This window comes from Arabidopsis thaliana, chromosome 5, assembly GCF_000001735.4.
Source record: "Arabidopsis thaliana chromosome 5, partial sequence".
NCBI classification, from domain to species: domain Eukaryota; kingdom Viridiplantae; phylum Streptophyta; class Magnoliopsida; order Brassicales; family Brassicaceae; genus Arabidopsis; species Arabidopsis thaliana.
The window spans coordinates 15,655,689-15,671,419 of NC_003076.8; the positions used below are offsets into that span (position 1 = coordinate 15,655,689).

The following is a 15,731-nucleotide window of genomic DNA, read 5'->3' on the forward strand; positions in this document are numbered from 1 at the left end:
TTAAAAAGAAATGTATTGCATGATTTATGTGGTTTTGGGCTTTATTTTAAAAGATTGAAGTTATGTTGTTTGTTTACCAAGATAGATTAAAGTTATGAAGATAAAAAAAAAAAATCAATAGTGAAATTATCATGTCAGTTTTCCCTTGAAATATATGAATAGTTTTATAAGTTTAGATGTGATTTAGCAGTAAATTGATGCAAATATATTAATGTAAATATTTATATAATATGTTTTGTTTTCGTTAACCTTATTTGAGTAGTTTGATCTTTTGTACCAACTTTTCAGACCTCATTACGTATCCATGAAAAATGACATCACCATGCAAGACTGTTAAGACGAAATTAGCAGATTTATGACAGATTTATATCTTTGTCTTCTAGATATATCATAGATAGAATTACAACATTTTTTGCAAATCTGCTTTGACGTAGGTAAAACTAGAGCATACTTTATATAAGTTATCTATGACTACGTCAAATTTGCGTTTACCGGAAGACTTGCTTAATCTGCCTTGATAAGCATATTTACAACTAACACGAACAAGTCTTCTATGTAAACGTATGCTTTTACTGTAGATCGACTGCTACTGCTAGAATAATATAACAAAGTTTACGTGCATTGTTTTGATTATTGCGAAATTCATTGGTCTTTTGGCATATAGTTTTAACTTATAGTATGCAAAGACTAATTCAATGTTGTTTATTAGAAAAAATATTAATTTAATGCAGTGTTTGAAAACCGATTTAGGCAGTCGCATAAACCTCGACGAGACGCTAGGTTCTCGGACAGCGCCTAGTCGCTTTGACCACCTACAATCGTATAGATTTTGTTTTAGTATTTTATCAATTTCTAACTAAGTTTTATTTATATTTATATAGTTATAAATGTTCATATAAATTTAATAAATGTTTTGTTTAACTTTATTTACGTATTAACATTTTTATCCAATTTCCTAATAAATATTTTTATATATTTATTATATGTAATATCATATTTATAATGTTTATGTTAAAAACGCTTACATCGTCTAAAAATAATTTAAACCTCGATTAAGCGTTTTAGGTGCTAGACATTGGATTACCGCCTGGTTAGCACCTAGCACTTTCTTGAGTAAAAATAATGTTAACACTAAAATAACAAATTAAGCGAAGATAGTTGGTCAATATTATTCTTTAACCACTGCAACAGGGACAAAAGCAAGGACGGAATTTCCACCATGTATGTAAGGTCACATAGAAATCAACTATTATAATTTGTGTGTATATTATTTCCAACAAGACATGCTTTATAAAACTCATGCTTCTATCAAAATGATAATTTGATTTATGTATATCAATTTCGTATCAGTCACATGATTTATCTTTATAACTTATAAGAAAAAGAGAAATTCTTAAAAAGACCACATTTTCAAATTTTGTTTCAAAAACTATTACTCTTAGTTTATTGATGTAAAAATACTATCGAAAGTTTTAGTTTTCCAAAAATATCACAAACATAAAAATTTAAGTTTGAATTAACTATTTCAGATTCAGGATATAGTTTTTAGAGTGTCAGAGTTAGCGTTCAGAGTTTTAGAATACCACCGAAAGTTTTTGTTTTCCAAAAATATCACAAACACAAAAATTAAAGTTTGAACTAACTATTTTAGATTTAGGATAGAGTGTTTAGAGTGTTAGAGTTAGCGGCCAGGGTTTAGTTTTGAAAATTAAAAGTTAATTTTAGTTTTGTGGTATTATTGGAAAATCAAGACTTAAGTGGTATTTTTGGAAAACCAAAACTAAAAGTGGTATTTTTGATAAATGTCTTTAAAATATATATATATTTTTTAGTAGAACCTTAAATATATATTTTCTTTGATGGTTTGTCTTTATTTTTTTTTTTTGTTCATTTTAACAACCCTTAAAGACTTGACGGAATATCCAAGAAAATGTTAATACCCCGACATTTTAAAAAGTGGTAAGACAGAATTCTATATAGAAAAAGTAAACTTATTATTAAATATCAAATTAGTGATAACACCTTTTTATTTTATTAAGCATAAACCTTTAATCCGTGTTACATATTCCTTAGATACTACAACGATAAACACTCAATATTGTGGTGACTAGATTTAGTTTTTAAACTTGGCCTCAAGGTCTTTAACAACATTGACGTCTAACTGAAACGCCTGAGCCAAAATATCTGGATTAATCGGAGGCGTTGACCCAAACACAGTATCTGCAATCGTGATGACACCAGCATTTTGACTACTTAGTCCAGCAAAGGCCACTGCAGGGGTCTTCCCGATATTCACTTGAAAATGGATCATTCCTATGGGGAACACAAACACGTCGCCCGGGTTCAGCACTTTAGCGAATAAACGGTTGTTGTCTTGATTGGAAGAGACAAAACCAACATATAATGTTCCCTCAACAAGAACAAGGATCTCAGTGGCACGAGGGTGTGTGTGAGGCGGGTTTTGACCATATGGCGCATAGTCTATGCGGACCAAGGATATTCCCAAAGTGTTTAACCCTGGAATCTGATCGACATTGACTGTTGTCACGTTGGATTTGACTTTATTATTAGTGGTTCCTGCTTGGTTGAGGCCTGAGTAAAAGAAATCTTCTGCCTTTGCTTGCTTTGGATCCTTGCAAAACTTACCATTCACAAAAACTGCAAGTAGAAATATTGAATAAAAAAAACCTCTTATTACAACTTCCAATTTACAATATAATAAAGGAGACTAATAATTAGTTGAGAGTTCAAGAATTCGAGTTTTATACTTACCACCATTTTTGAGGTCGCCAATGGCCACACAAAAGTCTTGAAGTGGACTTGGATCATTAGCTTCGGCAAAGGAAATGACCAAAGCCGATAAGGTAATCAGGATGAGAGACTTGGAAAACCTCATTTTCAAACAAAAGGTTATGCTAATCCTTTTTTGAGACTTTTATAAATGTATGTGTTGTTTGTGAATTGTGAAGCATTTGAGTTTAGTATTTATAGGACAAAAAAGCGCATGTCGTATTTGACGTGGTCCAAGATATTATCTACATATCTTGTAACTCGCATGTTTCAAAGTGGCAGTTCAAAAATGTTTAACAAGTCTATCGATAACTTCAATCTATATATTTTAATTAAATTGGATTTACATGACTATACTAGATTTTAACCCGGTACACCGCGAAAACAATTTTTTTTTTTTAAATCAGTATATATAAAAGTTTGCAAATTATATCTATTTATAAATTATTTTTATTTTATAGTTTACTGTTGTTATTAAGTAACGTCCTTCCAAACCCGTTCCGCCAAACCCGTCCCGTAAAAAAACTCCGCAGTACACCGCTAATTTAAATATATAATGAAAATAAATGTTTTACGGGATTGCAATTGTATTTTAGTTTAACAAACAAATTTTTGTTTTAAATAGTTGTCGAAATCTAGTTCAAATTTTGGAGAAATAAGTTTAGTGAATTGATAAGAAATGAATTTAAGTGTGTTTTGCTCATTTTAAGGGATTGCAATTGTATTTTGGTCTGTCAAATATTTTTTGTTTTAAATAGTTACCGAAATCTAGTTCAAATTTTGGAGAAATTTGCGTGATATATGGGATTGAAATATATTTGGAATGTTTTTTATTTGTTAATTAATTTATTGCAAAAAAAATTCAATAATTAAAAGTCAGTGGCAGCCATTGTAAATAAGTTCTAACTCCATGATTTATTTCACAAAATGGCTGCAAAAATGTATATATAGATACACAAAACCACAGCCATAGCTTATGTTGATTTGTACTAGTTCAAAAAGTTTCCGAGATACGAGACACGACTATTTCCACTGCAACAAATGGTAGTTTAAGTAACATAGCAATGGATCAACTGATGTGACTTGGAGATTACCATGACGCGAATTGAGGGCGCCAAAGAAGCCATATTTCCTCCAAATCAGAGAACTCGTAGTTTCATTCCAAAACTTAAAATGGAAGTGATGGTTAATTATAAACGAGCCATGACATGGATCTCAATAATAACACCAATTATAGGCTTGTTAAGCTTCTAATGATTTATAGTGACTAATATGTACTTAATTTTCTAGTACTTTGAATGATAAACAAGAATTTTTGGCAAGAATTGTTTAGTTCAATAAAATTTGTCAATATACAATTGTTTTTTTTTGGGTGCAAATTGTTCTAAATTTTTTCTTTGAGTAGTGAATCCAAAATTATCTGTTGTGCTACGAGTGAAACATCTCAAACATAGTAAATCTAGGGTGTTCACGAAAACGAGAATGGTGATAAACTACGGTAATTGCAGTTGTGACATATTAACTGTTATAAATGCACCAAGTGGTTCTTGGTGTAGTGGTTTCCGTAAGAGAGAAGCATCCTAGTTCGTGTCACCTGCAAAAACAAATATTTTTGAAGGAAATAGACTAAAGACTATTTATGGGTCCACGAATATTAGGATTTAAATGGTTGTGGCGGTTAGGGCAAACAAATCTGTTTAAAGTTTAGACCGTTTTTTGTTTATTATTCACAAATTTTAGTCCGTAATAGTAAATTAAAAAAAATAGAACAAGTTCGCGGCGTACTAACTACATACCGCTTTTATATAGAGAAAAACTTGGTCCTTAGCAATTTGTTCTCAAAATAGAGTGGTCTACTCTGCTAGCGGTTTAGTCAGCTTTATCCATAGCATCTATTCAAAATTTTAGAGTCTTTAACATTAAAACCAAAAAAAGAATATAAGAGTTTCTTTCTTCCTGGACAAAAAATACTAGAGCCTAGGTTCAAATCTTGGAAAAAAAAAAAAAATGTATTGTTTGTCAATATTTAGTCTAATGTTCAAAAAAGCGGTATACGATAAATAGACGGTGAATCATTGCCTAATGTCTATAATGTCTAATCGAAATCTAAGCGATTTAGGCGTTTATAACATAAGCATATTAGATATTACATATAAAAATTTATCAAACAAAATTTTAGCCAACCCTTTCTTTTAATGTATATCAAATAATATATGAATACTTATAATTAATGTATGTAAATCAAATTTAGTTGAAAATTTGAAAAAATAAACTAAAACAAAATTTATGTAATTTTAGTCTTAGCGGTCATCTACACATCGTCTAAACGTCTAATCAAGACCTAGACAACCGTATACGGTATAGACTGCTTTTGAAAACACTTGGTTTGTCTAATAACGTTATCTTGAAAATAAATAAATTATTATTAGTCAACTTGTTAGTAACTACAAAACCGCCATCCAAAAATTATATACAAGAAGCCAAACAAAGATATTTTAGCAGATTTAGACAACTCAACTACCCACGTTATAGACCATGCAAGACTGTTAAGACTAAATTAGCAGATTTATGACATATTTATATCTTTGTCTTCTAGATATATGATAGATAGAATTACAGCATTTTTTGAAAATCTGCTTTGACGTAGGTAAAACTAGAGCATACTTATCTTTGACCACGTCAAGTTTACGTTTACCGGAAGACTTGCTTAATCTGCCTTGATAAGCATATTTACAACTAACACGAACAAGTCTTCTATGTAAACGTCTGCTTTTATTTTAGATCGACTGCTACTGGTAGAATAATATAAAAAACGTTTACGTGCATTGTGCTGATTATTTGCGAAATTCATTGGTCTTTTGGAATAGTTTTAACTTATAGTATGAAAAGACTAATTCAATGTTGTTTATTAGAAAAAGAGAGTAATTCAATGTAGTGAAAGCAGTGCTTTAAAATCCGATCTAGGCGGTCGCATAAACCTCGAGTAGGCTCTAGGTTCTCGGACAATGTCTAAACAACCATGTGCTTTGACCACTTAAAATCTTATATATTTTGTTTTAGTTTATTCATCAATTTCCAACTAAGTTTTTATTTCTATATAAATAGTTATATATGTTCATATAATATTTGATATAAATTAAATAAATATTTTGTCTAACTTTGTTTACATATTTTTTTTTTTTCATTTTCTCTAATAGATATTTTTATATGTTTATTATATTTGTAGTGTTTATGCTATAAACGCATAAACCACCTAAACTTTTTCTAAACCCGGATTAATATAGTTGGCATTGAATCACCACCTACTTAGCACCTGATACTTTCTTGAACATTGAGTAAAAATAATGTTAACACTAAGATATCAAATTAAGCGAATATAGTTGGTAAATCTTATTCTTTAAGCACTACAACAAAGACAAAAGCGAGGCCAAAATTTCCACCATGTACGTAAAGGTCACATAGAAACCAACTATTATATAATTTGTGTGTATATTGTTTCCAACAAGACATGCTTTATAAAACTCATGCTTCTATCAAAATGATACTTTGATTTATGTATATTCATTTCGTATCAGTCACATGATTTATCTTTATAATCTATAAAAAACAAAGAGAAATTCTTTAAAATATCATATTTTCTAATTTTGTGTCAAAAAATATTACTCTTAGCTTATTGATTTAAGAATACCACCGAAAGTTTTAGTTTCCAAAAATATCACAAACACAAAAATTAATTTTGGAGTATTGAGGATTTACAAATTTAATTTGGATTAGCTATTTTAGATTTAGGATATAGTTTTTAGAGTATCAGAGATAGTATTCAGGGTTTAGTTTTGAAAGTTAAAAGTTAAATTTTATTTTATGGTAATTTTGGAAAATCAAGACATAGCGGTATTTTTGAAAAACCAAAACTAAAAGTGGTATTTTTGAAACTTGTCTTAAGTATTTTTTATTTACTTAATAACCTTAAATATATATTTTCTTTGATGGCTTGTCTTTTTTTTTCGTTTTAACAACTCTTAAAGACTGAATATCCAATAAAACGTTAATATCCGGACATTTAAAAATGTTGTAAGACAGAATTCTATATAGGAAAAGTAAACTTATTATGAAATATCAAATTAGGTGATAACACCTTTTTATTTTATTAAGCATAAACCTTTAATCCGTGTTACATATTACTTAAGTGTTACAACGATAAACACTCAATATTGTGGTGACTAGATTTAGTTTTTAAACTTGGCCTCAAGGTCTTTGACAACATTGACATCTAACTGAAAAGCTTGAGCCAAAATATCTGGATTAATCGGAGGCGTTGACCCAAACACAGTATCTGCGATCGTGATGACACCAGCATTTTGACTACTTAGTCCAGCAAAGGCCACTGCGGGGGTCTTCCCGATATTCACTTGAAAATGGATCATTCCTATGGGGAACACGAACACGTCTCCCGGGTTCAGCACTTTGGCGAATAAACGGTTGTTGTCTTGATTCGAAGAGACAAAACCAACATATAACGTTCCTTCAACAAGAACAAGGATCTCAGTGGCACGAGGGTGTGTGTGAGGCGGGTTTTGACCATATGGCGCATAGTCTATGCGGACCAAGGATATTCCCAAAGTGTTTAACCCTGGAATCTGATCGACATTGACTGTTGTCACGTTGGATTTGACTTTGTTATTAGTGATTCCTGCTTGGTTGAGGCCTGAGGAAAAGAAATCTTCTGCCTTTGCTTGCTTTGGATCCTTGCAAAACTTACCATTCACAAAAACTGCAAGTAGAAATATTGTTTCGAAAAATCTTTTATTACAACTTCAAATTTAGTCATTAATAAAGGAGAATAATAGTTAATTAGTAGAGAGTTAAGAAACCGAGTTTTATACGCACCACCATTTTTAGGGTCATCAATGGCAACACAGAAGTCTTGAAGTGGACTTGGATCATATGCTTTGGCAATGGTGACCAAAGCCCAGAAGGTAATCAGGATAAGAGACATGGAGACCTTCATTTTCAAACAAAGGTTTTTTTTTCTAATGCTTTCTAGATATGTAGTGTGTTGTTTGTGAATTGGGAAGCATTCGAGCTCATTATTTATAGGGAAAACGCGGGTGTCATATTTGACGTGGTCCAAAAGTTATTCCTATACATTTTGTAGTTCACATGTTTCAAAGTGGCAGTTCAAAAACGTTTAATCAGTATTATCGATCGACAATCAATCTTTATTTAAAATTGGATTTGCACGACTATATACACAATCCAATGACAAGAGCTCGTAGTTTATTGATTTGTAATATTGTTGTCTTTGTATCATGCACCTTCTAGATTCAAGTCAGGTAGAATATGTGTGTGTGAATAATTTCTATTACTATCTTTTTTCTAAATGCCATCCTAAGTATTGTAAATGCACCTCACCATTCATAACTTTTTTTATAAGTTGTTTACTACTAAATAAAGTTATTATTTACTTACCAATGAACAATTAATAGCTTCATTTATTTTCAAAAATACCAACCTTTATCACAAAAATTTCATGTTTCTAACTAATAATAAAGTCAAGCATATATATGAGATATTTTGAGATATTTCTGACAAATTTAGGCAAAGCAATCTCAAGCGATGAGTAGAGCATATCTTATGCTCATTATATTTTCGGTAGATATATTACGAATTTATTTCATGTTTGCAAGATATATATTTACAACGTACTTTGCAAATCTGCTATAACTTGACGACAAAAATAAAACAAAAAATCTGCTATAACTTATGTAAGTTATCTATGCTTACGTCAATTTACCAGAGACTTGCTTAACCTGTCTTGATAAGCAAATTTACAACAAACACGAACAAGTCTTCTATATATGTAAAGCCTGCTTTTATTTTAAATTCAATGGTATAGTTAGAATATTTCAAAAATCTTTAGGTGCATTGATCTTGGTTGTTTTCAAAATTCACTGGTCTTTTTGGAATAATACTTATATCTTATAAAACGTAATGACTAATTCAAATCAGGAAAAGTAGGTTAAAACTAAAATATCAAATTAAGCAAAAGACATCATTTAGTTGGTAAATATCTTAGTCTCTAACAACTGCCAGAAAGACAAAAGTAGTGACCAAATTCCTAGCATGTATGTGCGAAGGCCTTGTAGAGATTAACCATTTTAATTTATGTGTATCTTTTTTTCAACAAGACACGCTTTATAAAACTCTCAATCAAAATGATACTATGATTTGGGGGGAAAATAATAATTTGACTGTCTTTATCGTATTTATCTCATGATGATTCACCTGGGATACGAGTTTGGGTCTGTTTTGAAGGATTGAAGTGTGTTTGTGTACCCAAATTGATTCCAGTAAATATTTGATGATGAAAGGTTTTTTTTTTTATTACTTTCCCCTTCAACAATAGTTATATTTTATGATTTTAGATGTAGTTTTAGTCTTTGTTCAAAATAAAAAAAGATGTAGTTTTAGTAGTAAATTGATGCATTTCTACGAAAGTTAATATTTTATGTTTTATGGCTCGTTTACACTAAACGGTTTTTTAATTCGAGTAGTTTTATCTTTTGTAGCAACATTAAAATAAAGACATGATTAGGTATCCATGAAAAGCGACATCATAAAGACTTGATTTGAAAATTATTAAAAAAAGACTTGATGTTAAGTTACGTTGACTAGTATTTTATCCATGTAATTTTTTTGATAATACTTTAACAACATATAAAATTTTGTTTATAAATATTTGTTTATGGTTTCATAACAACAACACAAACACAAACCACTAGATTACATGTGTCGATTATTCTTGTAATTTTATCCGATTGAGTAGTTTTTGCTGCTCTTAGACAACACGTCGTACAATTTCTCATCTACTTTATCTTTGGAAAGTGAGGAAAAAAAACATGCAACCTTCAACGCCTGAGACCATTTTTAGAGCAACTGATTGCAACTTTTAAGACACATATTTAGCAAGGAGGGGGTAAGACAAAATTCACCGATTCATTGCAAATTTGGCTTCACAGCACTATTAAAGTTGTTATATTATAATATAGAAATAGGTACATAAGCCATTTTTACTTTGTTACATAAATATTTCATAGTAGTGTATTCCTTTAATTTGTGTTTCAATGATAAACACTCTTAAACGACTTAGATGATCAGTTCATATGGACCCAAACTTGGCTTGAAGTTCTTTGACAACATTTGCATCCAACTGGAACGCCCTGGCAAGAAGCTCTGGATAAATCGGAGGGTTTGACCCGAACACAGTGTTTGCAATTGTGATAACACCAGCGTTCTGGCTACTCAATCCCGCAAAAGCAATTGCTGGAATTTTCCCGATATTTAACTGAAAATGGATCATTCCTATGGGGAACACAAAAACATCACCGGGGTGCAATACTTTGGCGAATAACCGGTTGTTATCTTGATTGGAAGAGACAAAACCGACGTATAATGTTCCTTCGACAAGGACAAGGATCTCTGAGCCACGAGGGTGCGTGTGAGGTGGATTTTGGCCATGCGGTGCGTAGTCTATGCGGACCAATGATATTCCCATGGTGTTTAGCCCGGGGATCTGATCAACATTAACAGTGGTCACATTAGAGCCAACTTGATTATTGGTGTTCCCGGGCACATTGAGACCTGAGAAGAAAAAATCTTTTGCATCGACTCGCTCCGGGTCTTTACAAAACCTACCATTCACAAAAACTGCATGTAGAAATATAATATCAAAGAGTATATATTATATTACTACGTCAAAGTTAATCATAAGGAGAAAAGTAGAGAAATAGATAACCGGAGATTTCTTTACGTACCGCCTTTTAGGTCATCAATGGCAACACAGAAGTCTTGGAGTGGACTTGGATCATAAGCATTGACAAAGGAAAGGACCAAAGCAATTATGGCAAAAGGGATTAGAGATTGAGAAACCCTCATTATTGCTCGCTCTAAATTTGTTATGCATGTATACTTGGTGAATCCTCAGTGCTTTAAAATTTATAGGACAAGAGCATAAGTCATATTTGACATGGAATGGACTAAATAATTAATGTTTAATGAAATTACACAAGTTTGGTACGGACTTTTAGTTACAAGAGAGCATTTAAACAAAAATGACCGGTAGATGGAATTCCTTTAGAAAGATTAGCCAAATGTTGATGAGTAGATGTCAAAGAACGTAATTAGAGAGTCCCCACCCACCTATTAGATGAAATCAAATTTGTATTATTATTTAACACACGATCAAAAGTTTCATAGGAAGAATATAGGTTGCATATAGTGTGAATGGAATAATCAATAATGGACTGACCAAAAAAAACATAGATTATAACTTACGTTCATAATTATATAAAAGTATTAAACACTTGAAATTTTAACCGACTAAGAAAAATGCTTGTTATGTTATAAAAATAGCATATATACAGAATTTGTTTTTTTTTTTATCACTACATTGTTTTCATGTATTTGGGAGGGACCAAATTTATAATTTATAAAGCGTATATATGCTAAATAATATATAGAAAATATTTACAGAATACTTTATTTTTTCATTCCATCGACACATTAAGATTACGTAGTATCTGAATTTCGTTACATAGGAATATATAGGATACAATCGGTAATTACCTTGTCTAATGTCTCGCGTCTCTTGGACAGCTATGACCTAAATAATTGACATGACAAAGAGTAATAACCTCAATTTTTTACCGAAAAACAGAGACAACAAGAAAGCCAACCACCAGCACCAGCACCAGCACCGCCCTGTTTCGAATCATCCGGGTACAATCCGGTCTTCGAGTCAAGTCTTGATAGTTCTCTTTTTCCACTTTCACTCTTCGTGTTTAGTGATGTCTTTCGCTCTTGTTGGTACTCTCCTAATCTACAAAGGATTTTAAAAATAAACCAATAGACCTCATAAGCACAACTCAATTAATTAAAACCGAGTTTTCAGTCCAACCAGTCTGGTTTTAACCGAGCAAATTGGCATGGAAGATTAGAGAACGACTTACGTGGGAAATGCGAAAGAAGTTGTACTGTTATTACTTGTTTCGGAGTGACAAGACTTGGTTGGAGAAATAGGAATCTGTTGTCGTGGATCCGGTTTAGGAACATTGGTTAAGCCATCTCGATTACCGGTTTTTGGTCCGGTTTCCACCATGGTTATATTGACTTCTTTGGTTCCAGCGTCAGTCGGAGCAATTTTGTTATCAATGTTATTGTTATAGTAGCTAATATAGGGCGAAGCAGTATATTCGAAATTGGTGAGTTCTCCAGATTTATACATCTTGGAGAAACTATGGTCTCCCATGTAAATACGATGTTTTAGTATAAGTAGTAGAGGTTTGGGACTATCTAACACACACACAATTTTTCTAAATCATACTATAGTCATTTGAGTGTTAATCTCTAGCTTTTACATTTAATTTTTGTCTTCAAAAATAATCTTTCTCACAAAATAAATAAATACTTGAGTGTGCGAATCCGACATTCACATACACCATCTTAGTAGATCGGAGCAGTCGCTAACGAAAATAACACCAATATGTTTTTCTGCGATTATATATATATCTCATTGTTCATACTAGTAAAGATGACATACTCCCACAAGTGATACCTCATTATTGGCTTTGTCTTTCAATTATTTAAGGTCTGAGTGTCTGACTTCTCATTGTTCATACTAGTTAAGATTACATACTCCTACAAGTGGTACCTCATTTTTGGTTTTTTCTTTCAATTATTTTAGGTCTTAAATAAATTATTTGTAGTTGTATATTACTAACGTAGTCCAATCTATGCATCGTCTAAAACAAAATTTATGTAATTTTAGACGATTAAAGCGGTCATCTATGCATCGTCTAAACGTCTAATCGGGACCTAGGCAACTGTATAGTGTATAGACTGCTTTTAAAAACACTTGTTTTGTCTAATAACATTTTGTTTTGAAAACAAATAAATTATCATTAGTCAACTTGTCAGTAACTACAAAACCGCCATACAAAAATTATATACAAGAAGCCAAACAAATATATTTTAGCAGATTTAGACAACTCAACTGCCCACGTTATAGACCATGCAAGACTGTTGAAATGAGCAGATTTATGACATATTTATATCTTTGTCTTCTAGATATATCATAGATAGAATTACAATTTTTTGCAAATTTGCTTTGACGTAGGTAAAACTAGAGCATACTTTATATAAGTTATCTATGACTACGTCAAGTTTACGTTTACCGGAAGACTTGCTTAATCTGCATTGACAAGCATATTTACAACTAACACGAACAAATCTTCTATGTAAACGTCTGCTTTTATTTTAGATGGACTGCTACTGCTAGAATAATATTAAAAAGTTTACGTGCATTGTGTTGATTATTTACTTTTGGAATAGTTTTAGCATATAGTATGCAAAGACTAATTCAATGTTGTTTATTAGAAAAAGAGAGTAATTCAATGTAGTAAAAGAAGTGCTTTAAAAACCGATTTAGGCGGTCGCGTAAACCTCCATTAGGCGCTAGGTTCTCGGAAAACGTCTAGACAACCATGCACTTTGACCACCTAAAATCATATAGATTTTGTTTTTAGTGTATTTTATCAATTTTCAACTAAGTTTTGTTTCTATACATATAGTTATAAATGTTCATATAAGGTATGATATAAATCAAATAAATGTTTTGTTTATGTATTAACATATTTATTTATTTTTCTAATAGATATTTTTATATGTTTATTATATGTAATATTATATTTATAGTATTTATGTTATAAACGCTTTAACCGCCTAAAAATTGTATAAATCCCGATTAAGCGTTTTAGGTACTAGGCATTGGATCACCGCTTGCTTAGCACCTATAAACTTTTTTGAACATTGAGTAAAACTAATGCTAACACTAAAATATCAAATTAAGGGAATATAGTTGGTAAATCTTATTCTTTAACCACTGCAACATGGACAAAACCTAAGACCAAATTTCCACCATGTATGTAAAGATCAGATAGAAATCAACTATTATAGTTTGTGTGTATATTGTTTCCAACAAGACATGCTTCTATCAATTGATATTTTGCCCACATTTTCAAATTTCTGATTCAAAAAATATTGCTCTTAGTTTATTGATTTAAGAATACCACCAAAAGTTTTAGTTTCCAAAAATATCACAAACACAAAAATTAATTTTGGAAAATCAAGACTTAAGTGGTATATTTGGAAAACCAAAATTAAAAGTGGTATTTTTGAAATTGTATTAAGTATTTTTATTTTTATTTTTAATAGAACCTTAAATATTGATTTTCTTTGATGGCTTGTCTTTTTTTTTTTAACAACTCTTAAAGACTTGACTGAATATCCAAAAAAACGTTAATACCAGGACATTTAAAAAAGTTGTAAGACAGAATTCTATATAAGAAAAGTAAACTTATTATTAAATATCAAATTAGGTGATAACACCTTTTTATTTTATTAAGCATAAACCTTTACTCCGTGTTACAGATTACTTAAGTGTTACAACGATAAACACTCAATATTGGGGATTTAGTTTTTAAACTTGGCCTCAAGGTCTTTGACAACATTGACATCTAACTGAAACGCCTGAGCCAAAATATCTGGATTAATCGGAGGCGTTGATCCAAACACTGTATCTGCGATCGTGATGACACCAGCATTTTGACTACTTAGTCCAGCAAAGGCCACTGCGGGGGTCTTCCCGATATTCACTTGAAAATGGATCATTCCTATGGGGAACACGAACACGTCTCCCGGGTTCAGCACTTTGGCGAATAAACGGTTGTTGTCTTGATTCGAAGAGACAAAACCAACATATAATGTTCCTTCAACAAGAACAAGGATCTCAGTGGCACGAGGGTGTGTGTGAGGCGGGTTTTGACCATATGGCGCATAGTCTATGCGGACCAAGGATATTCCCAAAGTGTTTAACCCTGGAATCTGATCGACATTGACTGTTGTCACGTTGGATTGGACTTTGTTATTAGTGATTCCTGCTTGGTTGAGGCCTGAGGAAAAGAAATCTTCTGCCTTTGCTTGCTTTGGATCCTTGCAAAACTTACCATTCACAAAAACTGCAAGTAGAAATATTGTTTCGAAAAATCTTTTATTACAACTTCAAATTTAGTCATTAATAAAGGAGAATAATAATTAATTAGTAGAGAGTTAAGAAACCGAGTTATATACGCACCACCATTTTTAGGGTCATCAATGGCCACACAGAAGTCTTGAAGTGGACTTGGATCATATGCTTTGGCAATGGTGACCAAAGCTGATAAGGTTATCAGGATGAGAGACATGGACACCTTCATTTTCAAACAAAGGTTTTTTTTTGTTCTAATGCTTTCTAGATATGTAGTGTGTTGTTTGTGAATGAGGAAGCATTCGAGCTCAGTATTTATAGGAAAAAGGCCGGTGTCATATTTGACGTGGTCCAAGTTATTCATATACATTTTGTAACTCACATGTTTCAAAGTGGCAGTTCAAAAACGTTTAACCAGTCTATCGATAATCAATCTTTTATTAAAATTGGATTTTACACAATTCAATGACCAGAGCTTGCAGTTTATTGATTTGTAATATTGTTTTCTTTGTATCATGCACCTTCTAGTTTCAAGTCTGGTAGAATATATGTGTGTGGTAATAATTTCTAGTACTATCTTTTTCTTAAGAAAAAAAATTAGAGTAGTGTAGCAGTTTAATGGTAAATACGTAAATTCCATCCTACGTATTGTAAATGCACCTCACTATTCATAACATTTTTTATTAGTTGTTTATCACTAAATAAAGTTATTATTTACTTGTTAATGAACAATTAATAACTTCATTTATTTTCAAAGATAGCAACCTTTAATTACAAAAAATAATGTTTCTAACTAATAATAAAGTCAAGCATATATATGAGATATTTTGACATATTTCTGACAGATTTAGCATAGCAA

General features: G+C 31.4%; 5 protein-coding genes across 5 annotated transcripts; all 5 read right to left on the reverse strand.

Moving 5' to 3' along the window:
* Positions 1-2,008: 2,008 nt before the first annotated feature.
* On the reverse strand, positions 2,009-2,944 carry AT5G39110 (RmlC-like cupins superfamily protein). Its single transcript, NM_123273.2, has 2 exons — positions 2,773-2,944; positions 2,009-2,658 (listed from the first exon to the last, which is right to left on the reverse strand). The coding sequence occupies exons 1-2, from the start codon at positions 2,894-2,896 to the stop codon at positions 2,114-2,116; spliced, it is 669 nt and encodes a 222-aa protein (NP_198727.1). The 5' UTR covers positions 2,897-2,944; the 3' UTR covers positions 2,009-2,113.
* A 3,949-nt stretch (positions 2,945-6,893) lies between these two features.
* Positions 6,894-7,839, reverse strand: AT5G39120 (RmlC-like cupins superfamily protein). Its single transcript, NM_123274.2, has 2 exons — positions 7,678-7,839; positions 6,894-7,561 (listed from the first exon to the last, which is right to left on the reverse strand). The coding sequence occupies exons 1-2, from the start codon at positions 7,796-7,798 to the stop codon at positions 7,017-7,019; spliced, it is 666 nt and encodes a 221-aa protein (NP_198728.1). The 5' UTR covers positions 7,799-7,839; the 3' UTR covers positions 6,894-7,016.
* A 1,974-nt stretch (positions 7,840-9,813) lies between these two features.
* On the reverse strand, positions 9,814-10,784 carry AT5G39130 (RmlC-like cupins superfamily protein). Its single transcript, NM_123275.4, has 2 exons — positions 10,605-10,784; positions 9,814-10,497 (listed from the first exon to the last, which is right to left on the reverse strand). Exons 1-2 carry the CDS (start codon positions 10,723-10,725, stop codon positions 9,950-9,952), a joined length of 669 nt encoding a protein of 222 aa, NP_198729.1. The 5' UTR covers positions 10,726-10,784; the 3' UTR covers positions 9,814-9,949.
* A 700-nt stretch (positions 10,785-11,484) lies between these two features.
* Positions 11,485-12,073, reverse strand: AT5G39140 (myb-like protein Q; the record flags this gene model as incomplete). The annotated part of the gene is made up of 2 exons (NM_123276.1): positions 11,485-11,668; positions 11,799-12,073. 2 exons carry the CDS (start codon positions 12,071-12,073, stop codon positions 11,485-11,487), a joined length of 459 nt encoding a protein of 152 aa, NP_198730.1.
* Positions 12,074-14,209: 2,136 nt separating this feature from the next.
* On the reverse strand, positions 14,210-15,216 carry AT5G39150 (RmlC-like cupins superfamily protein). The gene is made up of 2 exons (NM_123277.4): positions 14,981-15,216; positions 14,210-14,864 (listed from the first exon to the last, which is right to left on the reverse strand). The coding sequence occupies exons 1-2, from the start codon at positions 15,099-15,101 to the stop codon at positions 14,320-14,322; spliced, it is 666 nt and encodes a 221-aa protein (NP_198731.1). The 5' UTR covers positions 15,102-15,216; the 3' UTR covers positions 14,210-14,319.
* Between the last annotated feature and the right edge of the window lie 515 nt (positions 15,217-15,731).